The 27,261-nt window shown below is 35.7% G+C and overlaps 1 protein-coding gene across 3 annotated transcripts in view; it reads left to right on the forward strand.

Annotated features, from left to right (window-relative positions):
• ARHGEF28 (Rho guanine nucleotide exchange factor 28) overlaps positions 1 to 27,261 on the forward strand; it is a 372,652-nt gene that overhangs the window by 30,868 nt on the left and 314,523 nt on the right. For all 3 annotated transcript variants that reach the window (XM_027864273.1, XM_027864271.1, XM_027864272.1), the window contains exon 3: positions 22,745 to 22,791. In XM_027864273.1, coding sequence (XP_027720074.1) covers positions 22,759 to 22,791 — 33 coding nt within the window. In that variant the 5' untranslated portion in view covers positions 22,745 to 22,758. The remainder of the gene's footprint in view (positions 1 to 22,744; positions 22,792 to 27,261) is intronic.

The following is a 27,261-nucleotide window of genomic DNA, read 5'->3' on the forward strand; positions in this document are numbered from 1 at the left end:
CATCTCCTCCTTGAAGCCTTTTCTGGTTATCCCAGGGAGGAATTTTAGAAACTGCACAGAGCCTTGCTTTTAATCATGCTTTAAACACTTAAGCAACAGTGTGAATAAGGACAAGTCACGCAACCTCTCTGAGGCTCATTTTCCTCATCATAAAAAGGGACCTATAGTACCTACACCATAGGACTATGAGGATCCAGTGAAATAATATGTGAAAAATGCTTTAAAAACCTTAAAGTACTATATAAATGTCAGCTATTATTATTAATTGCTGTTAATTGTTATTAATAATAAACTCTATGAAATCAAAAACTCCATCTTATCTCAACTTTTTTTCTTTTCTAGTTCCCATACAGTGATGTGCACATAGTAGGTACATAATTAATGGTGATGATGATCAAGACAGCTAGCATTTGTATAGCACTTAAAGGTTTGCCAAACACTTTACATATGTCATTTCATTTGATCCTCTCTACAGCCCTGGGAGGTATATGCCATTATTATCCCTATTTCACAGATGAGGAAACTGAAGCAAACAGAAGTTAAGTGACTTGCCCAGAGTCACACAGCTAGTAAGTGTTTGAGGCAGGATTTGAACTCAGGTCTTCCTGCCTCCAAGTCTAACAACCTATTCACTGCATCACCTACTTGCTTATGATTGTTGAATTATTGAATTAACAGGTTTCCAGTTACAGATGTATATCACTTGTCTGCAGGTATGAGATAAATTAATAGGGAGAGATCTTAACTCCCTTGGGCCTAGGCTGTAAAACCTTTGATTCCTTAGAATTTCAATGGGATTTATAAGTAGGTCTAAAATGGTGCAGGACAAAGTTGCATTGTGTTTTCACTTGACCTCACAGAGTTTTATGAGCATTAATTCATTAACACTCACAACGGGCTTGTGTGTAGGCAGTGGAAAATAGTCTCTTCCCTACCCCCCACCCCAGTATTTACAAGCTGAAAAATTCAGGCTTAGAAAGAAGAGACTAGTCTGTTGACAGGCCACCAGCGATCCAGCTTGGGTTTCTTAACTCCAGTCTAGTCCTCTTCCTCTTCTGGAGTGTTATATTTCTTTTTGACTTTCAAAAACCTCAAATTATTTTCCTTTAAAAAAAATCATGATCCTTAGACAACAAAACAAGGCACCTCATACTCTTGGCCAAATTCTGCCTGGAGCCCTCAGCTTTAGAGGGGGAATCGTTCTGGAGACCATGACCACAAGAGGCGCTTCCTTGCCAAATGGTTCATGTGGCTTCTTTTTTTGGTGCTGCTGCTCAGTAGTTTTCCTGTCGCGGCCAGAGGGTGAGCATGGGGGCATGTATTTTTGTTTTTAAAAGTTAATTTTTTGGATGTATCCATCTCTTCTGAGCTGCTGGGTATGGTTCCAAGTTCCGGTTCCAGAAGCAAGGCCAGCACCTGGCGTTTCCAGCATTTGCCAAGGAAGGGAGAGTGTGAATAACCCCTTCCTAGATTTCAGGACTTAGATATTGTGACATTGCCTTTGGAGTCAGAGGATGTGGATTGAAATCCAGCTGCTACTTGTGTGACCCTGCATTAGTCATGCTATCTTTCTTGGCCTTTGTTTCCCCATCTGTAAAATAAGAGGGTTGGCCTACATGGCTTCTGAGGTCTCTATCAGCTCCATACTTAATGCTACTATGATCCTAAGGGCAGGGGCAATTTCTTCTATGTTATCCCTTCCATATTGTGACTTTCCCCATTGCAGTTTTAATAGATCGTGGGTTGGTATAAGAAATTAAATGGGAATTTTTTAGGAGTTTTAATGGAAGCTGCAGATGACATATGAAGGCCAGCAGATGACCCAGAAAAAGTTTAGAAACTCAGAAATACATAAAATATATGTATAGTATTGTATAATATCAACCCAATTTTTACAAGATATTGTAAACACCCCATAAACAAAAAAGAAAAATTTCAGACTTCTTCTCTGGTATGAAGGGAGGCCCAAACAATTTTACATGGATTTTTCAGATCATGGCAGCACCACGCCCCTAACCTCCACAATGTGGAAGGGATAACTATTTTCTTTGTACTTCAAAACCCTTTAAGAAGCAAGTGTAGCATTAAACAAAGACCAGTCACTCAGGAAATACTATTGACTCACAAACCAATAGCGTACAAGGTGTTTACAATATTCACCTTACCGCCCCCCCCTTTCCCGATAAAAAACGATGTTGCCTAAACCTGCTCCCATAACTCAGTTCATGCATTAACTTCCTTATTTAATGACTTTGCATATATTTGTATTTATTTATTCACTTTGCATTTGTATTATATAGATGTACATATATATATAGATGTACTTATAGATGTACTTGTCACACACCCCCCATTAGAATGTAAGCTCATTTAAAGAAGGGATTATTTCACTCTTTGTATTTGTATCTCCAGGCCTGGCATGTAGTAGGTGCTTAATAAATACTTGTTGACTGAGTGCTTATGGTCTTGGATGATACAAAAATAATATATGAAAAAAATCTGCCATAAAGTTTATATCTACCTGGGGAGACAAGACAATGAAATGCAGAAAAATACAAGACAGCAGATGGCAGAGTACTAGGTTATGAGGTCAAGACAATGTTGAAGGAATGCTTCAAGAGAGAAGAGATTGGTCAGCGTGAGGAGGAATACTCGGAGGAGGCAGGACCTGATACGGGCAGGATTTGGAGGAGGAGAGACAATAGGAAGAGCAGTGTCATGATCAAAGTTGTAGCAGTAGGACTATATGTAAGCATCACATGAGTAGGAGAGAGTGTGGAGACCAGCCCCACTGGACTGAAGGGTTTGTGTCCTTCAGTAGGAGTTAGGGTAGGCAATTTTGTGTTGAGTATTGAATGCCCACAGGAGAAGTTTGGCACTGGGGAGCCAGTGAAGATTTTTGAGGAGGGTAATGACACAAAGAAAAGAATGTTTTAGGAAGATTGGTCTGGCACCTCTTTGTGTAGCTTACCAAATGCGATCCAACTTCATCTCCTCTTACTAGTAGATTTAGGGTCTACTATTACAATATGTGTGTGTGTGTGTGTATGTGTAATTGGTTTGCCTTATAAATCCTGTGCATTTTATTTTATTCATTTAAAAACATTATTCCGAAAAGGCATCTGTAGGTTTCCCCAGAGGGTTCCATAAAACAAAAAAAATGGCTCCAGATTTTGCAGGGAGTCAAAGCTGCACAAAGAATTAAATAACCAGTTTAACATCTTTCAAAAACTTTACTACAGAGGCTTGAGAAGTTCATAAATTAGAGAAGAGAGAAAACTCCTGAGGATAGCCGGTTGCCTGTATGGTTGCAAGAAGTCTAAATTAAAGAAAATGCAAGCTAGATTGAATATAAAACCACTTGTGTACTTTTTTTATTTAAAAAATTTTAATTTATGGAATAAAATAAGCATTTCCATAACATAGTACAATAAAAAAGATGATTATACATGAAACTGCAAATCTGCTATGCGCTACTTGCTATTCCTTTCAAATATACAACAAAATTATCATTTAATTTCTTTTTTCCCTTTTTTTCTCCCTCCTCCATCCTCTTAGAGATGGTTACCACTAAACTCAAATAGGTATATGTATGCAAAATTATTCTATACATATTTCTATTTATCGGTTCTTTCTCTGGATGCAGATAGCATCTTTCTTCATATGTCCTTTATACTTAATTTGGGTATTTATAATAGACAAAATGACATATTCGCTCAAAGTCGTTCTTAAAACAATATTGTTGTTGCTATATACAACATTCTCTTGGTTCTGCTCACATTGCTTTTCATTATTTCGTTGAAGTTGTTCCATGTTCTTCTAAAATCATTGAGCTCATCCTTTTTTTTAGGCAATTGGGGTTAAGTAACTTGCCCAAGGTCACACAGCTAGTTAAGTGTCAAGTGTTTGATCTGAGGTCGGATTTGAAAACTCAGGTTCTCCTGACTTTAGGGCTGGTGCTCTATCCGCTGCACCACTTAGCTGCCCCAAGCTCATCATTTTTAATAGCAGGGTAGTATTCCATCACAATCATACACCACAACTTGTTCAGCTATTCCCCAATTGATGGGCATCCCCTCAATTTCCAGTTCTTTGCCACCACAAAGGGCTACTATAAACATTTTAGAACATATAGATATGTTTCCTTTTTCCCTAATCATCTTTGGAAATAGACCAAATAGTGATATTGCTGGGTCAAAGGGTATATATAATATTTTAATATAACATAACAGTGGTTTATGTCAAGGCAGTTATAAACTTTAGTTTCCTTGCAAAAATGGAAAGTAGTAAAACCAGAAAAGATCCATTGGTTCAAATGCTTAACAGTGGTACAAGAATGACTAGTAAAGCACCATACTAACTTCCTGGCAGACTCAAGCATGATCTCACCTTTTTTAGCAGAAGGCATCATGTATAGACTATCAAAAGATGGGAATACTGATGACTTCCCACATATAGGCCAATTATGTGTTTATGTACCTTACATTCACATTTATGTACTTTGCTTTCACAACTTGTAAGCTATAAACATTTACAAGAATAAGAAAGATTTGCCGGAAAGTTCCAGGGATATATAGAACAATTTATTATTGCTTTGGTAATTAGTGGACAACCTTCCTGAATGTGTCATGACATTTAGACTACCTCAAATCCTTTTGCACAGTTCTATACTCATGGCTAATTCATTTATTACAAATATGTAAAATATTCCCAAATAATAATAAGAACACTAGATAGTTGATGTCTACATGGAAAGCCTTTTTTTTTTTAAGCTTCTACTAACACAGTAATATCAAGAGTAATTTATATTGAATGTGGCAACTTTCGGAGTGGGTTTAAATTCCTTATGGTTCTGCCTAGCCTTAAACCTATTACCATTTCTCCTAAATAAAACTAAATATGTCTTCCAAATTATGGGGAATTTCATCTTTGGGGGTCATTGGTGGGGACATATCTTCCCAGTTGTTGAGAGTCGTATTTTTTAAGTTAATATTTACTTTTTGTTATTCTGTGCTTGATAAAAACTAATATCACTTATTAAGTTAATAAATCTTCTCTTGTGCCAAATAAAGATATTCAAGCAAACAAATCCACATGTTAGTCATGTCTGAAAATCTATATAATTTTACATTTCAAGTCCATTGTGCCTCTGACAGGAGGTAGGAAACTTGCTTCATTTTTGGCTCTGATAACTTCATATAAATCTTCTCATGTTTCTTTGAATCTATCCCTTCATTTCTTATAGCATGTAATATTATATTGCAATATAGTATGCTAAAATATTATATATACTAAAATATATATTATTATAGTTATAGTATAATTTGTTCAGTCATTCCCAAATTGATAGGTACTACCTTATTTTCTAGTTCTTTTTCTTACAAAAGTGTTTGTACACATGGGTTTTATCTTTTTGATCTCATACTTCCAAATTGTTTTCCAGAATGGCTAAACTAATGCAGAGCTCTACCAATAGTGCATTAGTGTGTCTGGCTTTTCCTATAACCCTCCCAATAATTGTCATTCTCCATTTTTGTCATCTTTGCCAATCTCGTGGGAATGAAGTGGAACCCTAGAGTTGTTACAATTGTTACAAATGGAGCGCTTTTTTTCGTATGGTTTTTGATAGCTTGTCTTTCTTCTTTTGAGAACTGCCTGTTCATTTGCTTCAACACATCTATCTATTGGGGATTGCCTCCTGTTCTTACATATTTATTTAGAACAATTCCCTATATATCTTGGATACCAGACCTTATTAGGAAAACTTGCTGCAAATATTTTTTCCAAATTAATTGGTTCCCTTCTAATTTCAACTGTTAGGAATGTATTTGTGTGTGTGTGTGTGTGTGTGTGTGTGTGTGTGTGTGTGTGTGTGTGTGTATGTGTTTTGGGCGAGGCAGTTGGGGTTAAGTGACTTGCCCAGGGTCACACAGCTAGTGAGTATCATGTGTCTGAGACCAGATTTGAACTCAGGTCCTCCTCACTCCAGGGCCACTGCTCTATCCACTGTGCCACTTAGCTGCCCCTTTGGAATGTATTTGTGCAAAAGCTTTTCAATTTTATGTTTTCAAAATTGTACATTTTATTTCTTGTAATTTCTGGCTTTCACTAGGTTATGAAGTATTCTCTTCTCCATAGTTGTGAGAGGTATCTTCTTTCTTGATCTTGTAATTTTTTTTATGATGTGACCTTTTCTACCACGTTATGTGTCCATTTTTAGTTTATTGAGATATATGGTGTAAGATGTTGGCCTAAACCTAATATTTGCCAGATAGCTTCCCAATTGTCCCAGCAGTTTTTGTTGAATAGTGAATCCTTACCCCAGTAGTTGGGGTCCTGGATATTATCAAATGCTATTTATCCTCACTCTATCTTGTATTAATTTGTTCCACTGATCAACTTTTCTATTTTTTTAACCAGTAACAATTTTTAAAATAATTACTACTTTGAAGCATAATTTGAGACCTGGCCCTGGTATTGTTTTTTTCTTGCCACTTTTTTTTTCATTATTTCTCTTGAGATTTGTAAATTTTTGTTTCTCCAGATGAATTTTGTTATTTTTTTTCTAGCTCTATAAAGTAATTCATTTGTAGTTGATTGGTGTGTCACTAAATAAGTAAACTATTTTAGGTAATAGTATGTTTTTATTAATTTGTCATGTCCTGGTTATCAACAGCTAATATTTACGCAATTATTTAGGTCTGCCTTTATTTCTATGAATAGTGTTTTTAGTTGTATTCATATAGTTTTTCTTGGTAGTTTGTCTTGGTAGATAGACTCAAAGATATTTTATACATTCTTTGGTCATTTCACAACCTAGTGAGAGTTAGAAATTACAAGAAATAAAATGTACAATTTTGAACTCAGGTCCTCCTGATTCCAGGATCAGTGCTCTATCCACTGTGCCACTTAGCTGCCCCTTTGGAATATATTTGTGCAAAAGCTTTCCAATTTTATGTATTCAAAGTATTCCTTTTCTTTCTTTGGCTTTTTTTTTTTTTTTTTTTTTTGTTGGGCAATTCGGGTTAAGGGACTTGCCCAGGGTCACACAACTAGTAAGTGTCATGTGTCTGATTTGAACTCAGGTCCTCCTTACTCCAAGGTTGGAGCTTATCTACTGTACCACCCAGCTGCCCCCCTTTATCCTTTTCTTATCCCTCTTCCAGAGAGCCAGCCATCAAAGAATTTTTAGAAAGAGGAAGAAAAGAACAAAACATTTGGCAAAACCTATCATTGTATCAAAAAAAAAAAATCTGATGCTATTATGAAATGTTCCATGCCCATCTACCACCTGACTCTACAAAGAAGTCATGGAAGGCTTCTTTTCATAATTTTTCTTTGTGACCAAGTTATTTGTATGAATCCCCTTTCACATATTTATTATGTGAAATAGGAAGTTCCACCCCCTTCCTGCTTTCTTTCTTTCTTTCTTTGCATATTCCTTTTGTTCCTCCCTTTTCTTTCTCCTCTTGAGATCATCAAAACATAACAAAACCATCCCTAGGCCCTCAGACTATCTTTTTTAATTCCTTTTATCACCTTTGAAGATATTAGAGTTTTGAGGGGGCAGTTGTTTCTTCTCTTCCTTTTAGAATGCAATCGCTTCTTCATCTTAGAGTTGCTTCTTTAGTGTTCCCTAAACTCCTGGGTTTGTCTTTGAGAGCTCCCCCACCTCGTAATGCTTAGAAATCCTCTATTTTCACCAAAGGTCCAATATACTCAGTTTTTCCAAGCAAATTATTCTTGTTTAATAAGCTTTTATCTTTTGCCTTTTGGAATGTTGAATTCCAAGCCTGCCTCTCCTTCATGGCATTAATTGCCAATTCTTATGTGATCCTGACCGATTACTTGGTATTTGAACTCTTTATTTATGGCTATTCAATATTTTTTATTTGATCTAGAAGCTCTCAATTTTGGCTGCAGTGTTCTTAGGAGTTTTTATTTTGGGATTTCTTTCAGGAGGTGACTAGTATAATCTGTCTATTTATACTTTCCCTCTACTTTCTATTTCTACTTTCCTTCTGATTCCAGTAGGTCTAGGCAGTTTTCATTTATGATTTCTTTTTAAAAAAAATTCTTATTTATTTCATTCAATATTTCCCAATTACATGCAAAAATTTTTAACATTCGTTTCAAAAAATTTAAGTTCCAAATTATCTTCCTCTTTTCTGTTCCTCCGCCACTTTGAGAAGGTAAGCAATTTGATATCGATTGTACATATGAAACCATGCAAAACATATTTCTATATTAGCCCTGTTGCAAAAGAAAACACAGACAAGAACAAAAAAGAAAAACAAAGTTAAAAAAAGTTTCAATCTGCATTCTGAGTTCATCCCTGGTAGTTCTCTCTCTGAAGCTGGATAGCATTTTTCATCAGGGTCCTTTGGAATTGTCTTGTATCATTGTGTTGATCAGAGTAGCTAAGTCTGTCACAGTTGATCTTCCTTACAATATTGCTATTACTGTGTACAATGTTTCCTTGATTCTGCTTACTTCACTTTGCATCATTTGCAATAAGTCTCCCCAGGTATTTCTGAAACCATCCTGATCATCACTTTTTATAGCATGAATTCCATCACAGTAATATGGGACAGTTTGTTCAGCCATTTCCCAATTGATGGGCATCTTTTCTAATTCTTTGTTACCACAAAAAGAGCTGCTATAAATATTTTTAAACATGTAGGTACATTTCCTTTTTCTTTGATCTTTTTGGAATGCAGACCTAATTGTGATATTGCTGGGTCAAAGAGCATGCACAGTTTTATAGCCCTTTGGGCATAGTTCCATATCGTTCTCCAGAATGATTGAACTAGTTAACAACTCCATCAACAGTACATCAGTGTCCCAATTATTCCGAATTCTCTCCAGCATTTGTCATTTTCTTTTCTGTCATGTTGGCCAATCTGTTAGGTGTCAGATGGTATCTAAGAATTGTTTTAATATGCATTTCTCAATTGATAAATGGTCAAAGATATGAACAAACAGTTTTCAGAAGAAGAAATTAAAACTATCTATAGTCATATGAAAAAATGCTCTAAATCAGGGCTTCTTAAACTTTTTCCACTTATGACCCCTTTTGGAGTTTTGGCAACATTCATTGGTGTTGCATGGCCTGAAGGTATGTGCAATGCAAAGTGCTCGTGCTTTGTGTTCAGAACCAAGGTTGCAGTGATGTTGTGCAATGCAACATGGGCAAGTGCTACCAGAAACACCCTGGATTCATTACACATTTGATTTTTAATTAACTTTTTGGTTGCTGTGCGTTCAGAAACCTTTTACTGTTGCGACGTTGGGACCCACAGTTTAAGAAGCACTTCTCTAAATCACTATTGATTAGAGAAATGCAAATTAAAACAACTCTGAGGTACCACTTCACACCTATCAGATTAGCTACTATGACAAAAAAGGAAAATGGTAAATGTTGGAGAAGATGTGGGAAAATTAGAACACCAATGCATTGTTGGTGGAATTGTGAACTGATCCAATCATTCTGGAGAGCAATTTGAAACTATGCCCAAAGGGCTATAAAACTCCTTGCTCCAGCAATACCACTACTAGGTCTATATCCCAAAGAGATCATAAAAAAGGGAAAAGGACCCACGTCTACAAAAATATTTACAGCAGCTGTTTTTGTGGTGGCCAAGAATTGGAAATTGAGGGGATGCCTATCAATTAGGGATTGGCTGAACAAGTTGTGGTATGTGAATGTAATGGAATACTACTGTGCTGTAAGAAATAATGAGCAGGTGGATTTCAGAAAAACCTGGAAAGACTTACATGAAGTGATGCTGAGTGAAACAATCAGAACCAGGAGAACATTGTACATAGTAACAGCAACATTGTGTGATGACTAACTTTGATAGACTTAGCTAATCTCAGCAATGTAATGATCTAAGACAATCCCAAGAGACCCATGATGGAAAATGCTGTCCAAATTCAGAGAAAGAACTATAGAATCTGAGTGCAGATCAAAGCATACTATTCTCTCTCTCTTTTTCCTTTCTTGTGGTTTGTCCCTTTTGTTCTGATTCTTCTTTCACAACATGACTAATGTGGAAATATATTTAATATGATTGTACATGTATAGCCTAAATCAGATTGCTTGCCATATTTGGGAGCAAGGAGGGAAGGGAGAGAAGGAGAAAAAAATTTGGAACTCAAAATCTTATAAAAGTGAATGTTGAAAACTATCTTTGCATGTAATTGAAAAAAATATTATTAAGTGGGAAAAGCAATATGTATTTCTCTAATTAGTAGTGATTTAGAGCATTTTTTTCATGTGATTGTTGATAGCTTTGATTTCTCCTTCTGAAAACTACCTGTTCATATCCTTTGACCATTTATTAACTGGGGAATGGCTCTTATTTTTATGAATTTGGTCAGTTCCCTATATATTTGAGAAAGGAGGCCTTTATCAGAGAAACCTGCTGTAAAAATTTCCCTCCATTTCCTATTTTCCATCTAATTTTGGCTGTTAGTTTTGTTTGTGCAAAAACTTCTTAATTTCACATAATCAAAACTATCCATTTTACTTCCTATGGTTTTCTCTATCTTTTGCTTGGTCATAATCTCTTTTGTTATTCATAGATCTGATGGGTACATTTTTCCATGCTTCCCTAATTTACTTATGAAATCAGCATTTATGTTCAAGTCATTTGTCTATTTTGACCTTATCTTGGTATACAGTGTGAAGTTATTTATGATTTCTTGAAACATGATATCTGGGGGTTTTTTTTGGCTGTTGTTTTCAGGTTGTCTTATTTTTAGATCATCTCTCCTTGATCTTTTTTCTAAGTCAATTATTTTTGATGAGAGGGGCTAATATTTTCTGAGGTTTTTTTTTTAGTCTTTCTTATTGTCTCTGAACTCATTGATTTCTGGTTTGAGAGGAGTTTTCCCCTTAGGTAAGGTTTTGCACCATCTATACTAATCAATTTATTCTATTTCTAATTCTATCCTATAGAGTTCTCACTTAATCTACATTAAAATCTCTTTTAAAATCTCTTTTTTAACATCTCTTGCTTCATTTCTTCCAAAAATTCTTTTTTTTTTGTTTTTTTTTTTTTAGGCAATTGGGGTTAAGTGATTTGCCCAGGGTCACACAGCTAGTAAGTGTCAAGTGTTTCTCTGAGGCCGGATTTGAACTCAGGTCTTCCTGACTTCAGGGCTGCTGCTCTATCCACTGTGCCACCTAGCTGCCCCCCCCCCCAAGTTCTAGTAGCCCATATGGCCAACTATACCTTTAGCTCAGTGTCTACCAATAATAACAGTAGAATTTCTCTTCCTCTAGGTTTGTGTCCTGAATATTCCTCAATCCACAAAGTTTTTTTTATCATTATTGTCTGTTTATTCATATTTTTTGGCTTATTATAGAATTGGGGCTTCTTTGTTCCAAGCATCTAATGGTCCTGCACTCTTGGTTCAGATAGTAGGACTCTGTTTAGTCCTAATCTTAATTATATGAGATCCAGGCTCTAATTTCCACTGGTATCTACACATATTACTGGCAGGTCCAAGGCTCACATATGGCCACCAAGTACAGAGTGCTGAGTTCTTCAAGGCTGTCAGGGGTGGGTGTACTTTAAACTTTTAGAGCCCTTACAGCATACTATACCAATATTTGACTGCTCTGGATCTTCCTCACTGGAGTGTTCAGGTCTCTCCTCCACCCTGCCTTTCACTGTGGATACCTGGAGAGCTGATACTCTTGCTCTTGTTAGGGTGAGAATCAGAGCACTCCAGGTGACTAACCACCTTGGGAGTTTGCTTGTTGGGAGTCTGTAGCAGAGCTGTGGTCCATGGTACAGATACTAGTGCCCTTCAGGATGGAAAATCTCTGAGCAGTGTCCTCAACCTGGTCTCTTCGGCTAAACCCCTTTCTTAGTGTTTGCAGGTTTCTGTGTATCTCCTTGTGTGGATCTGAGCTGGATGAAGTTACATAACTATAGTTTCTTTTTGCTTTTTGTATTTTTAATATTTATTTAGTCTGGTGCTTTTTTTTTTTTTGGTCTTTGCTGGTATATATGTGGACTGGGCAGTTCTGTTTCCATCGCTTTGCTGCCTTGACCAGAAGTGATTACCAATGTATTTATCACTTGATGATAACATCAAGTAAAATGACTCTATCACAAACACAATAAACTGTTTCTTCATTGCATGGAATTTGTCTCCAATTACATAAAGATGTCATTTAGACTCAGTAAGTATAGAATTCTTAATTTAAGCCAAGAAAAGTTAGATTAAAGACTTGAATTGAGTAGTTAAATTAAACCAATGGATGATGACAGCAATACATACAAGTATCTTAGTCTCTTCGAGGCAAGACTCACCAAGCATATAGCTATGAAGAAGAAACTTAGAGATTTGTTATGTTAAGAGACTTACTGGCATCCTAAAAACAAAATTCAAAGGGAAGAACATGTATGAGTCAATCAACACCAAATCAAAACCAGTTTAATGTAACACTTTTAATAAAATGGATCATGTCAGATGTGGAAAGTATCCTAACAAAAATCCACATAATATTGACAAAACACATCACCCTAAGGCATACTTCCTTGTCAAAAAAGAGGAAGGTGGTCAGAAGACATGCGTTCAAACATCTGCCAATGTTTGTGATGCTAGCTGTGGGATCTTGGGCAAGTAACTTAACTTCTCTGAGTTTCTCTTTCTTCATCTGTAAAATTGTGGAGTTGGATAAGTTGTATTTCTAATATCCTTTCCAGCTTTAAATCTGTGATTCTATGATCTTTTCATGTCATGAAAACACATGGAAAGCTAAAAACTTACAGAAATGCTTTTGGTACAAATGGACAATGGCTCTCAATGGGTAAATAAATGCTCCTGGATTTGTTGAATGTTACTCTAAGTGGTTACCTTTGGATGCAGCCTTTGAAATGGTTAAGAACTTAGAGAAGAATCAAAAGGCCCTTTATGGGTAACATCTACATCAACACAACCAACAATGTGTTGATAAAGAAGTGTCAATCAAATGTCTGAGCCATCCTGGTTTGTTTGTAGACAGAGGGGTTCATTATGGCAATTCAAAATGAGGTCCTTGCCATCAAAAATTATAGATGGATTTTTCATAAGCAATTCAGACTTATTGATCAGTGCAGTTTACACAAGGAAATGGTAGGAAATGTGCAACACATCACTGAAAGATAAATTTAGCACTTGCGGAATATCTAGGGAGATAGAACTTGGTGACCAGAGAGATTTCAAAATACTTTTGAAAAATTCAACAGATAAATGATACCAGACCTGGAGCATTATCTCAGACAAAACTGTTAATCCATAATTGCCCAGATATATCAATGATTCATTAGAATTGAGAACAATGTTTTAAACATATGTTGCTTTACCAGATATTGATGGCCTCCTAGTTATGTATAATAAAAAGCTTTCAAAATACAAAGACCTTGCAGATAAAATGAAAATCATATGGGAACAAGGTAAGAGAATGTTATCCTCATTGTTCTCTCTTTTATTGACATCTCAGAGAAGCTTTATTTTCTATAGTAAGTCTACAGAAAATGAGTTTATATCTCAATACTTTAATTATCAAAAGGTGTTATTTTACCCACTTATATAATAGTTTGCATAACACTGAATATGAAAGAATAATAGATGAGTATGATGAGATCATCATCATCATCATCAAGTTTTTTTGTTTTTTAAATCAGGCCTGTGATGTAATTTGTATGAGGAGCTTCTGCTAAGGATACCAATGTAGGTTGTACTTACTGTACAATTTATAGTCCTAGAGATCTGTCTGGAGCACTGAGATGTAGTAACACATCCAAGATCCCATAGCCAGGATGTGTCAGAGGCAAGACAATGAAGCCAAATCTTACCAGATTTGAGGCTAGCACTTTTATCTACTATGCTGTGTTTGGTACTGTAATGATAAGTATTATACCCAATTTCATTTTAAAAGACAACATGCTTGGCCATGAATCTTCTTAATATAAAGTTATAAGCTACATACCCAAACAAATATGTGACATACACATACCTCTGTGCACATAAATGTACACACACAGGTCTGGTTGTTGCGTGTGGAACAGTTAGTTTAGAGTTGGCCAGACATTGAAGATGCCGAGGTCATCTACTACATCCTGGGTCATCACCAGTTGTGCTGACTTTTGTCTTGCTACTGGTCTTCATTGACTCTAGAAGAGAGAGTAAGGCTGATGACTTCGTGGAACTCTGCCTCACTTAAATCCAATTCATCCATGAGTTAAGACATCACCCCATGATGTCATTGGTCTTCTTTGAAAATGAAAACAAAGGACAAATAACAGCAACAACAAACCTGGAGTGATTAGGCTAATAGGCCTAAATGTCCCAGAGTGTCTTACCTCTCTCTACTATAGCACCTAAAATTCCTATAATTAGATTCACTCCTTCAGGTTAAGACTGTCTCCACAAAGTCCTTGTTTTAATGTACATACTTTAAATCCATTCCTACTCATTATCATCACATTTAATCCAAAATACTTTATCAGATTAGCTAGCTACTACCTACCAGAAAGTTAGGGCTCTGAGGAAATTGGGAAGAGGATAGGTAATTTTTTAAAAAAAATTTTGAGGAGGGTGAGGCAGCTAGGTGCTGTGGTGGATAGAGCTCCAGCCTTGGAGTCAGGAGGACCTGAGTTCAAATCCAGCCTTAAACACTTGGTATTCACTATCTGTGTGACCCTGGACAAGTCACTTAGCCCCAATTGCCTCATCAAAAAAAAAAAGGCAAAAAAAATTTTTGAGGAGGCAAAAAAAGTTGGGGATGCAATATTTATGTGATTAACTTCTAATTAAAAACTGATCACATATTTAGCACATATACACCTGCCTATCCTGTTGCTGCTAATGTCATTCTACAGGTTGAATTTCTTTTCTAGAACAGGTAGAAAGTAGTTGTGGCATGTAAAGATATGCTTTAATTTGGCATTTGTTGCCTTAGGTTCTTCAAAGGGTAAAATTTAGTTCTTTCATAATAGTGTGTATGAACACGTCAAAATAGTGAGTTTTGTGTTGCTTTAGGAAGTGAGTCTGTAGGAGAAAGCCATTAAAACATGAATTGATAAGAGGACTTTTTAGTTTTCATGAAGACCTGAGTATAAGTAAATACTGTGAAGAAGGGAAATGCCAAAGTAATATCTGACTAATGATATTTTGGAAAGAATTTAACTTGACTAGTACAACCACAGACCCATCTTAAGATTGCTTGGAAATACAGACTAACATTATTCTCTTGGTTTCTCTTAGTTAACTGTCAATGAGGAATTTATATGTAGTTAATTAGAATTATTCATCCCAACTAAATTTATGTGGATTCAGAGATTCCCCCCCACCAAAGGTGATAATTTTAAAATAAGAAAAGAGAACTATTTCAAATCTGTAAATGAAACATATTATTTAAAAATAATTGCTACTGGGTATTATGAAAAATTGATTGCTTATGTCGTTACTACAATTTTCCTCTTAAAAAAGAGAGTGGATTCCATTATCTGGTAGGTAAAATATATTGAAACCTCAGAGCCTTATTTCATAGAATCAGAGAATCTAAATCAGTAAAGATCACAGAAGCCATTTATCTACTCTCTGCCTGAAAATGAATCCCCTCTATATCTACGATAAGTAATATTTTGCATCTGTGGTCCAGCTTCTGCACTAAGACTTCCAGTAATAAGGAGCTCACTATCTTTTGCAGCAGTCTTTCCGCTTTTGATAGTGGTCACTGTTAGATAGTTAGTGCATGAAGCTAAATTTTGCCTTTCTATTCCTAGTTCACCCTTAGGGGCTAAGAAGATCAAGTATTTCTTCCACATGTCAGCCATGAAGACCTTTAAAGACAGCAGTCATGTTCAACTCCCTTTTCCCCCTAGATATTTTTTTCTTTTTCAGACTAAATTTTCCCATTTCCTTCAATAGATCCTCATATGATATGTTTTCCAGTTCTTTCACCATTCTGGTGGTTCTACTTTGAAAGTACTCTAGTTAGTTAACGTCTTTCCTAAAATGTGATAATGAAAACAACATAACAGATCCGATTTGACCAGGACAGAGCATAATGGGACTCTCACCTCCCTTAATTTGGACATAGTTCAGATTAAAACTATTTTCGTTTGTGGGCTGCCATGTCACATGGTTGAATTATATAGATTTTGTGGTCCACTAAAACCTCCAAGAGCGTTTTCATAAAAGCTGTTGTCCAATTATGTCTCTTCTATCTCTTCTTTCTCTCAACCACTGTGTTTGGTTAGTTGCCAAGTCTTGCGAATTTTATTTCTTTAATATCTTTGGTATCTGGCCTCACCTTTCTACCCTTGCTTCATTGTAATAATCATACTAGTAATGATAACTCATATGTATAGTATGCATTAAGATTTATAAAGAACCCTCCTATTATCATCTCCATTTTTGGTTAAATATTTTACTGATTTTTTTTGTTGTTATATCATCTTCAATTCCTAATTTATCCTTCTCCCTAGGCCCATCCAGAGAATAATCCTTTATAACAAAGGATGAAAAAGGGAAGAAAAAAACTTTCAGCAAAACCAGCTAACATATCACCCAAGTCTGTCATAATGTTTAGCTTCCTCACCTCTTGCCTGGACTATCCTAATAGTCTCCTGACTTGCCTCCCTTCTTCTAATCTCTTTTCTTACCCATTCATCCTTCATACCAATGTCATATTAATTTTCCTAATGCACAGGTTTAATCATATCCTTCTACTCAAAGCCAGTTAGTAACTCTCCAGTGGTTAGAGAATAAAGTATTAAACTTAGCCTGGCATTCAAAGCCCTAAACTATCTATTTCCAATCTACCTTTCCAGTGTTACTTCTCATCTCTCCCTTTCATGCACTCTATTTTCCAGTCAAAATGTATGACCTTATTCTGATCTCTTCCATCTTTGTATGTTTGTGTAGGCTGTACCTTCTCTGTGGAATGAACTCTCTCCACATCTTGGTGTCTTGAAATTCTTTTCATCCTACTAAACCCAACTCAGATTCCCCTACCTTCATATAATTTGCCCTAATTTCCCAATTGGAAGTCATGTTTCCCTGCCTGAATCTCTCCTATGAATCTTTCTTATACACTTATCATGTACTAAGTTGTAGTTTGTTGTATACATGCCTTATCCTCCCATGGTAACAATAACCCCACCATTCATATAGGGTTACCAAATGCTTTCCTTAAAACAGGAATTCTTAGCCTTTCTTTGTAACATGGACCCTTTTGACAATCTGGGGAAGGCCATGGGTCTCTCCTCAGAATAGTGTTTTCAATTGTGTAAAATAAAACAGTAGGATTTCTAAGGAAACCAATTCTATTGAAATATAGTTATCAAAATATTATTTAAAAAAGTATATGGATCCAGTTGAGAATACCTGCCTTAAAATAACCCTGACAGATAGGTAGTGAAGGTATGATTCTAGTTTTAGAGATGAGGTGGTTGGGAATAAGAGGTGAAAGAACTTGCCCACTATCATCCAGATAGTAAGTGGTAAATCTGGGATTCCAACTTAGGTCTCTTGACTTTTTTCCATGACACCATTGCTATTACTGGATTATAAATTCTTGGACAACAGAGCTTGTATCGTTTTTGTCTACCCAGCCTCTCTCAAGAAGAGCATTTTTAATCACCACATACCAGGCACAGAGGAAGTCAGATACAAAGAAAGGCAAAAATACAAAAACTATCCCTGCCCTCAAAGAGGTTACATACTCATGACAGGAGACAACATATCAATAAAAAAGGAACATACAATTCATATAAAGATGTCCTTTATGTGGCAGATGCTTAACAAATATTTGTTGATTTGAATATCTTAAAAAGAAATGGTAGGAATTAGAATTTTTAGAATAATGAATGTAGCTATCCAGAGTCCTTCAGAAAACATAATTAATGTGCTTAGCATTCCCATGAAGTGGGGTTAAAATCATAGAATCATAAACCAGGAAGATAGGTTTCAAGACCCACTGACCTTGTTTCTTCCTCCAGGTCAGAATATATCTGCCCTATTATAAGCATCATCAAAATGGCCTTACCTGTATTTTTAAAGGCCTCTCTGAAACAAAATTATGTTCTCTCTGACATATTTAACTTTTCTTTTTCCTCCAAACATACACAGGGCTCTTTTAACTTAAGGGAAAAAAATGACAATGCCCTTTGTTTGACTCTACTGTCCTGTCTAACTCCTTTCTCAGCTACAGTCTTATGTTTCTCCTTCATTGCCAACTTTCTTGAAGGTGTGGCCTATACTAATGGCCTCTACTCCTTTACCACCATTCTTTCCTTAACCCCTTGAAATCTGGCCTGTACCCCCTCAGTTGTATTGAAAGTACTTTCTAAAAAATCACCAATGACCCTTCCTAGTCACTACCCTAATGGCTATTTCTTAGAACTAATCCTTTATTATTTCTTTCCACATTTTCATGTTGATGACCTCCTCTATCCTGGGATTCTTTTTCTTCCCCTGTCTGTTGGGAAACCACACAATATTGGTTTCCATTTGTTGATTATAGATAATATACTCTTTAGACCAGCATTCAAGGCCTCCTCTTATCTGGCGATGACCTTATCTCACCCTACTTCTTTACAGCTCCCACACTTTCATCAAAGTTGACACATCGAACCCTGAATTTACCATTCTCAAACCTCATACCATAATTTGTCTTTGTTCAAACTATTCCCAAGTGCTTTGAGTGTCCTTCCCTCTTTTATACCACTTGCTAATTAATCATAATAAGATGAGATAAAGGTTGGCCCAGCACTTTGTAAACTCTAAAGCACTATGTAAATGTCAACTATTATTGGTAGAGGAAGTTTTCTTATCTAGGAATTCCCTATAGGAATGAAATTACATATTGAGTCCCTATCCTATAGCTTTGTGAAGTGTCTCTTACATTGATGCTGAACTTTTTATATGTGTATGTACATAGTATTAACTCAGAAAGTATTTGTTGACTGATTTTCATACTAACTCTGATGAAGGATTGGCAGTAATGTATCAGATTGCAGTGGGGGCATATTTAACCAACCTATTTCAAGACCTTAATTTTTTGGCACATCATTCCCTTATAAATAGTACTGATAATTACATCTGACTTATTTATTTGTTGGGTTTGGCAGAACGTTTTGTCAGCAGTTTGTGATTCTATGAACAAAGCATGGAGTTTCTGTTAAAATTTATGACCTCTAGTTTAGACCATGCACTAATCCCTTATGCCCAATTTGAATTAATGAGGTTTTATTGTATAGTTAATTTTATTGTTTTTTTTTTCTAATCTTGAAGCATCTCCTCATAGCCTCAGCTCATTGGATAGTTCAGCTCTTCATTTTACCTTAAGCTGTGTATACCTGAATAGTTCAATAGCTCTAGGCCGAAAAACAGTTCTGCAAACTGTTGGTTTTCCCAACAGCTTCTTAATTTGTCAAAAATCTTTTGTCTTTTTTCATTCAACTTTGTTTAGGAAAGCCTCATTTTTATTTTTAAGCAAACATTTCATCATTCTACCTATTTTTTTGGGGGGGGTGCTGCTCTTTTTCTTTAGATAGTATAAGTGAAAGAAATCCAAAATCCTTATTATCATGCTTATCCTAGATTGTTATTGAACCTGGAGAAGATAATCTCTTTCTCAGTGTGTGAAATATGACTTGATCAGGATAACATTATTTCCTAAATTACTGAGAAGAAACGTCAAGGATCGCCTAGTCTAACCTCGTCATTGTATGAGGAACCTGAGATGGCTAAGGGGTGAACTTACTTGTTCAGGGTCAAAAAGCTAGTAAGCAGCAGCTCTGGCATGTGCATTCAGGGTTTGTTTTGTTTTGTTTTTAAACCTCAAATTTGCTGCTTTTCATAGGACCATGTTGTTAAGCAGAAAGAACAATTAGTACACACAAGGATCCACAACCTTGACAGCATATTTTTTTTCCTTCTTAAACATCATCTGTTGCATTTCATTTGGATCTTGAAATGTAAGAAACCTTGTCTTTCAAAAGACAGAGAAATGGTTTGTTCTGGCCAGTGTATGTCAGATTTCATTGGAGACAGCTAGGTGGTGCAGTGGATAGAGCCCTGGGCCTGAAATCAGAAGACCTGAGTTCAAATGTGTCCTGCGACACTTACTAGTGGTATGACCCTGGTCAAGTCACTTCAGCTCTGTCTGCCTCAGTTTCCTCAACTGTAAAATGGGAATAAAAATAGCACCTATCTCTCAGAGGTGTGAGGATCAAGTGAGGTAATATTTTTAAAGTGCTTAGCACAGTGCCTGGACATAGAAAGTACATAATTAATGCTTATTTCCTTCCTTCCTTCTTACTTTCTAGTTGTTATTTTATATCCCTACTTTTTGTTCTCAGTGCCAAGCATGTTCTAATATTTCATTTTGTGTGTTGTAACAACCAAAGAAATGAATGTTCAATATGATTGGTACTATAAACCAACAACATTGTATATTGTTGTGCTTTGTACCCTGGTATTCTTTTTGAAAGAATTTGGTTGTGGGAATGAAATTTAAAAAAAACAAAAACAACACAAAACCAGAAATATGACTAAACCCAAAGTTTTGTACCAGAAAGTTTTCCCCAGGACTAGCCAGCCAACCTTTGTAAAGACATTAACTCTTGTTTTCTCCTGAAACTGTTTAGGAAAATGTAAATTAAACTAGTGTTGTTTTTAAAACAGAACAAAACAAAACAATATGTCAGCACGAAGCCTTTCTTCAGTATCTTAAGTATTTTCAGTATGACCTGCTATGTTAAAAAAAACATGTTTCATAGCATCTCAGTGGAAAATATATCATTAGAAAATAAAGTGAAGTCTAATGGGGCCTCTCTGCCAGGTATTTAGGGCACCGAGATAATGCATGAGGAGCAGCCAGTTGTAACTTGTTTAGCAAATATAAAATTCTCTTTTATGCTTAAGCTTTAAGTAAAAGTTGCTTGGATTAGTGATTCAGTTCTCCAGGTAAATACAGAACTTGTTGCCCTTTGCTGAGAAAGGGGAATTCATTTAGAAAAAAAAAAAGAAAAAAATACAATTGGAGAAGCCAGGTGGGTTTAGAGTATCTATCATATTTTTTTTTTTTCTCTTTAAATTTTCTCCACAACTCCTCCAGGGACAAACAACTTATGTATATGGGTAAATTAGGGTTTAATTCAGTTTTTCAGTGATAGGGAAAAAAAGAAAGTCATTATTGTTTTGTAATGAGAAAGGGAGCTTGGTGTAGTGGAGAAGGCCCTGGATTTGGAGACAGAAGAAATGAGTTAAGAAACCACTTCAAACACCTAGTAGCTGTGTGACCCTGAGCAAGTCACTTACTTTATTTTTTGTTTGTGCCTTAGTTTCCTCTCTCCAAAAGAAGTAGTTCTTTTCAGGAAACAGTGAATAGAGAATAGTGTTCTCATATCCCCAACGTATATTGTCTTTTCTTCTACAGGTGGAGGGAAAGCACCAGAATATGTGCCCTTAATCAGAGGATTAGAAATAGCATCTGGGTATCTTTTTCATTCACTGGAGAAGGAAATGGCAAACCATTCCAGTATCTTTGCTAAGAAAAACCCAGTGTACAGTACTGGAGTGCTATGGTCCGTGAGATCAAGAAGAGTTAGACACAACTGAATGACTGCATAACAACAACCTTTTTCCTCAGCAATGCACACATTGGAATCCTAAAGGAAAGCTGGGGTAATATAGTTAGGGAGCAGAAGTTTTCCTGCAAGGTAGAGATTTAAGTCATTTTTTCACATGCTGCTCACATTCCTGTCTTCTTCACTCTTTATTGAGAGCTTTGGGAGTCCTGTATTTAGATTCTGAGCTAAGGGTGGTCATTGTTTCTGTGTGAGGGGAGTAAGAGCCCTTGGTGGCTGCACTGTCTCTGAGATCTCCTCAGGCACCATCATGCCTGATGCTCCTCCTCCAGGCTGAAGCCATGGTTAAGCTCAACCCCAGGAACTGGTGGGCTCTCCTTGTTCTTTCTGCCAAGCTTCTGCAAGCTGTAACCTCTTGTAGGGGCACCAACATGTTGCTATAATTGACGATCAGTGTCAGGCAGTGGGCATACAAAGACAAAAATGAAAAAAGTCCCTGCCCTCAAGGAGCTTAGAGTCTTTTTGGTCTCCTGCAGATTAGGGGCTGATCTTCAGTGGTTGATAGGGGGAGTTTCCTTATTGGCTTTTCCCAGACCAATGAAATAATAAGACCAGATTTCCTCCCCACCTCCCAGGAAAACAAATGAACTAAACTTAAATCTTTCAAATTTATGTGATAGTTCATGGAAGACATCAGTGGCTTAAGGAAGTGGGATTCTTTTATAAAAAGCTCTTGTGAAGAAACATTAAGGGCATCCTAGAGGGCATATTGCATTCTCATTTACAGCATTTCTTAATAAATTCTAATAATTAATAAATTATATATAATATATTATAAATTAATAATTTATTAATAAATCCTAATAATCAATAAATTAATAAATAATAAATTATATATAATAATTAATAAATTTATATTTGCATATAAATGCAAATAAAATGCATTTAATGAGAAATGCATTAAATTCTCAATGCATTTAAAAAATCTCATTTGTGTTTCTGCCGATTGCCTATTTAATGTATGTAGTTGTTTTTTTTTTTTAATCAACTGTAACATTTGAAGAGAATAAACTGAAAGAGACTTTGCTGACCTGTTATGTGGTACCTTGTTCAGTAACTTCTTTGACTTGTTTTTGTTGCAGATGCTGAAATAATAATGGAGTTGAGCTCCCGTGAAGTGCCTCTTTATGTAAGTCTTCCAGCAGTAGGCTTCTGGCCTAAGGGGCCTTTTCTCTCTCTTAGCAGTATATTCAAAGTCTTGGTGAATGAAACAGGAAAAAAAAATTTCTTTCTGTCTGTTGAGTTGAGGCCCTTAAAAAAAACCAAAAAACAAAAACCAACAACTACTGAGCCATAGTCAACCATCTAATTCAAATATTTACATAGGACCTTTTTAGTGTTTGATATCTAGTATTAAGAGCTGAATTTTAACTATTTATCCCATCAGAGTAACTTTTAAGTCAATTAAAAAACATGATGGATATAAATTTCCTAAAAGTTTACTTTAAGAAATGCAAGATTGATCTTGGATTTAACTTTAGGATGCAATGCATTGCTAATAAGAGTAATGTGTATGTGTATATATGTGTGTGTGTGTGTGTGTGTGTGTGTGTGTGTGTGTATGGTGTGTTTGGGGAAGGCTTATTGAAACTTAATTCAGTTATGAAACACTGAAAGAAAAGATGGAGTTTGATGAAACAGACAAAAAAAGTGGGGAATTAGGTAACTTAATATGTATAACTAGGCTAATATTTTGATATGCCTTCTTGTGCATAGAGGTAATTTGTGCACATTGGAGATAGGTTAAATGTAAAGGTTTCTTAAGGCTTCAAGAAATATGAAAATATATTTAGTTTAAAAGGCTTAATTGTTTTGCTAAGGGATAGGCTGTGGTTATTTGACAGCTGTTGGGAGGGGAGGGTGTGCCAATGAGTAGCTGCCTATCATAGCTGTGGGGCTAGCTGATGGAAGAGGTTCTCCAGGACAGCACTTGATAGTTTGAGGGGAAACCACTAGGAAGAGCAGGCCCCAATCCATGCCCAAATCCAGAGCTTGTCATGGAATTTTTCTATCTTCCTTTTTTTTTGCCATGGGATTTTTTTTTTACCTTTCTACCTCTCCCATAAGTAATGTTTTAACATATTGCACATCAGTGTGGTTGTGTGTCCTTTTGACATACCCTGGTTTTCTAGAGGAAATCTCTTATGTAGAGTGTAGGTGAAATTATCTTCTTGAAGCTGTAAATTAGCCCTCTAATTAATTTAAGATTGAAATGCTTGAAGCAATTAATTTGCTTTATAGCACATAAAATTAGGTTTAGACTTTATTTTCTGTGTGAAAAATATTTCTAATTGATGTGTATTTTGGGTGCCTTATAAGTTGCAAATTGCCACAACTGTTAGGATAAGAATAAGCAACAGAAGCTAATATGTTAGGGTGTGGTTCTGAAGTATGCTAAAATAAATCTTAAGCAATTAGAAGCATTAAATATCTAAACAACATGTGGGAAATTTAGAAAACTTTCAATCTTCAACTGATAACCTGTCAAGAGATTCCCCTTTGAGATGACAGGGAATTCCATATGTGCAAGTGATGCATGAAGGCATGGACTGAATCTGGAATTTTAAAAGTATTTGATAGAGAACATTATAAAATACAAAATGGATAATTTTGATTATATTAAATTAAAAAGTTTTTGCACAAACAAAGTCAATGCAACCAAGATTAGAAAGGAAGCAGAAAGCTGGGAAATAATTTTCATAGCCAGTGTCTCTGATAAAGGCCTCATTTCTAATGTATATATAGAGAACTGAGTCAAATATATAAGAATACAAGTCATTCCCCAATTGATAAATGATGAAAGGATATAAACAGTTTTCAAATGAAGCGATTAGAGCTATCAATAGACATAAGAAAAAATGCTTTGAATCACTATTGATTAGAGAAATGCAAATTAAAACAACTCAGAGGTACTACAACATCACACCTGTCAGATTGGCTAACATGACAAAAGAAGAAAATGATAAATGTTGGAGAAGATGTGGGAAAGTTGGAACACTAATGCATTGTTGGTGGAGTTGTGAACTGATCCAACCATTCTAGAGAACAATTTGGAACTGTGCCCAAAGGGTGATAAAACTGTGCATACCCTTTGATCCAGCAATATCACTACTAGGTTTGTATCCCAAAGAGATCATAAAAAAGGGAAAGGGACCCATGTGTACAAAAATATTTGTAGCAGCCTTTTTTGTGATGACCAAGAATTAGAAATTGAGGGAATTGAGCCCATCAATTGGGGAATGGCTGAACAAGCTGTGGTATGTGAATGTAATGGGATGTTATTGTATTCCATTGTATTATGTATAAGAAATTGTATTGTATATTGTATTGTATTGTATATAAGAAAAGATGAGCAGATGGATTTTAGAAATACTTGGAAAGACTTATATGAACTGATGCTGAGTGAAATGATCAGAACCAGGAGTACATTGTACATAGTAACAGCAACATTGTGTGATGACCAACTTTGATAGACTTAGTTCTTCTCAGCAATGCAATGATCTAAGACAGGAATGGTGATCTAAGACATGTTGCCTCGAGGCCACATGTGGCAGGTTCCCTACCCCTGAAAGACAATTCCAAAAGATTCATGATGGAAAATGCTATCCCTATCCAGAGAATGAACTATGGAGTCTAGATGCAGATTGAAGCATACAATTTTCTCTCTTTTTTTTCTTTCTCATGCTTTTCCCCTTTTGTTCTGATTCTCCTTTCACAACATGACTAATGTGGAAATATATTTAATATGATTGTACATGTATAGCCTATATCAGATTGCATGCCATCTTGGGGAGAGGAGGGAGGGGGGAAAATTTAGAACTCAAAATCTTATGGAAGTGAATGTTGAAAACTAAAAATAAATAAATGAATTTAAAAACAAAACAAAACAAAACAAAAAGAATTTTATCAGGAATCATCAAAAATCTTTGACAGTACAACTATACCAATATAATGAAAAACTAGAAAACATTAAAAAAACTCATAAAGACATATACATAAAGGACAAGTTCCTTGAAAATAAATTTCAAGATACATTTCAGATACATTTTTATATCCCTCCACCTCCTTTGTATATTTCAGATACATTTTTATATCCCTCAGTGCCTGCCATGATGACTTATGTGCAGTTTATTGTCATTGTACATTTGTTAAATGGACACATTTCCTTTATATTTAAAAAAAGATCAGAATTAGGCAGTGAGGAAGAGTAGAAAGTTCTTCTGAGATCAGAAAAAAAAAAAGAATGACATGGATAAATCTAGAAAGTAGATACCTTGTTTACTTGGATAAATTTCCCCCCTTTGTTCCTTGTTATTTTCAATCTAAAATGAATGGAATAAGGAAAGAATTATGTTAAGAGAAATTTGGTTCTGATCTGCTATCATATTATCAGTACCCAGCACATATTAGGAGCTTAATAAATGCATGCCCAATTAAATTCTTGTCAAACTTCATTTATCTTGGGGATTCTTGCTCCATTTACTGAAGGGAAAATTTAATTGGAATCTAGATCTTTTGCAATTTTCCCTTTTTATTAACAACTCTGTATGTTCCTGAAAAGTAAGGTGTAAAGTAATAAACTACAAGAGGCTGCTGACTGCTCTGTATTTCTTGAGAAGACAGAAAGGACAATGAGGCTTGAGAGTGTTGGAAAGGATGATTCTGTCCTATATTGTCTCTCTTCCCTTATCCTCTTTAGTACCACACCCTTGTTCTCCTTCTCCCTCAGTATCCTTCTTTGACATCTTTTTGGTTCCTTTTCCTCTTCTCAAACCCTTAAGGTAGATGTTAGCTGACATTTATATGGTGCTTCATGGTTTACAAATAATTTCTTCCAAGGTGTTGTCAGAGATTTCTTCATTTTCCTTTGCTCAATCCCTTATCAGTCTCATTCAGTTTCATATCTTTAGCTATTGCCTCTATGTAGAATAGAGACAGTAGATCATTGTCACATCTTTTCTCTAGTATTTGACTTATACCTCCATCCCCCCCTCAGAATATCATTGTCTTGATGTCCCATGGGCACCACAAATTCAGTATGTCCAAAATTGAATTTATATTTTCTCCCAAGCCTGTTTCTACTTATGGCTTCCCTATTTGGGGCAGAAATATCTAATCTCTCATGTTTGAAACCCTGGGGTTATTAGTCAACAAGGATTTATTAAGTATGTACTATGCATCAGGTAATATGTTCAGTGTAGAGGATGCAGAGTCAGAAAATGAAGTATTTCTTGTCTTGAGGAACTTATAGTCTATTAGGTGAAAATGAAAATAATTACCAAGTCATTTTGGAGGGTGATACATTAGCATCTGGAGTGGAGGTGGGAACAGGGAAAGGTTTCATGTAGGAGGCAGCATTGGATTTTGAATGAAACTAGGGATTCTAAAAGGTTGAGGTTGGGAGAGTACATTCTAAACATGGGGGTCAGTCTAATACAAGAAATAGAATATTGTATATGAGGAATAATAAGATAACTAGTTTGGCCAGCCCATAGAGTACACGAAAGGGATAACTGTAAAATAAACCTGGAAAGGTAGGTTGGGGCCAGGTTGTGAAGAACTTTAAATGCCATGGAAATGTTTGAATTTGATTCTGGAG

This window comes from Vombatus ursinus, unplaced genomic scaffold (assembly GCF_900497805.2).
Source record: "Vombatus ursinus unplaced genomic scaffold, bare-nosed wombat genome assembly UNPS02014774.1, whole genome shotgun sequence".
In the NCBI taxonomy this organism is placed as follows: domain Eukaryota; kingdom Metazoa; phylum Chordata; class Mammalia; order Diprotodontia; family Vombatidae; genus Vombatus; species Vombatus ursinus.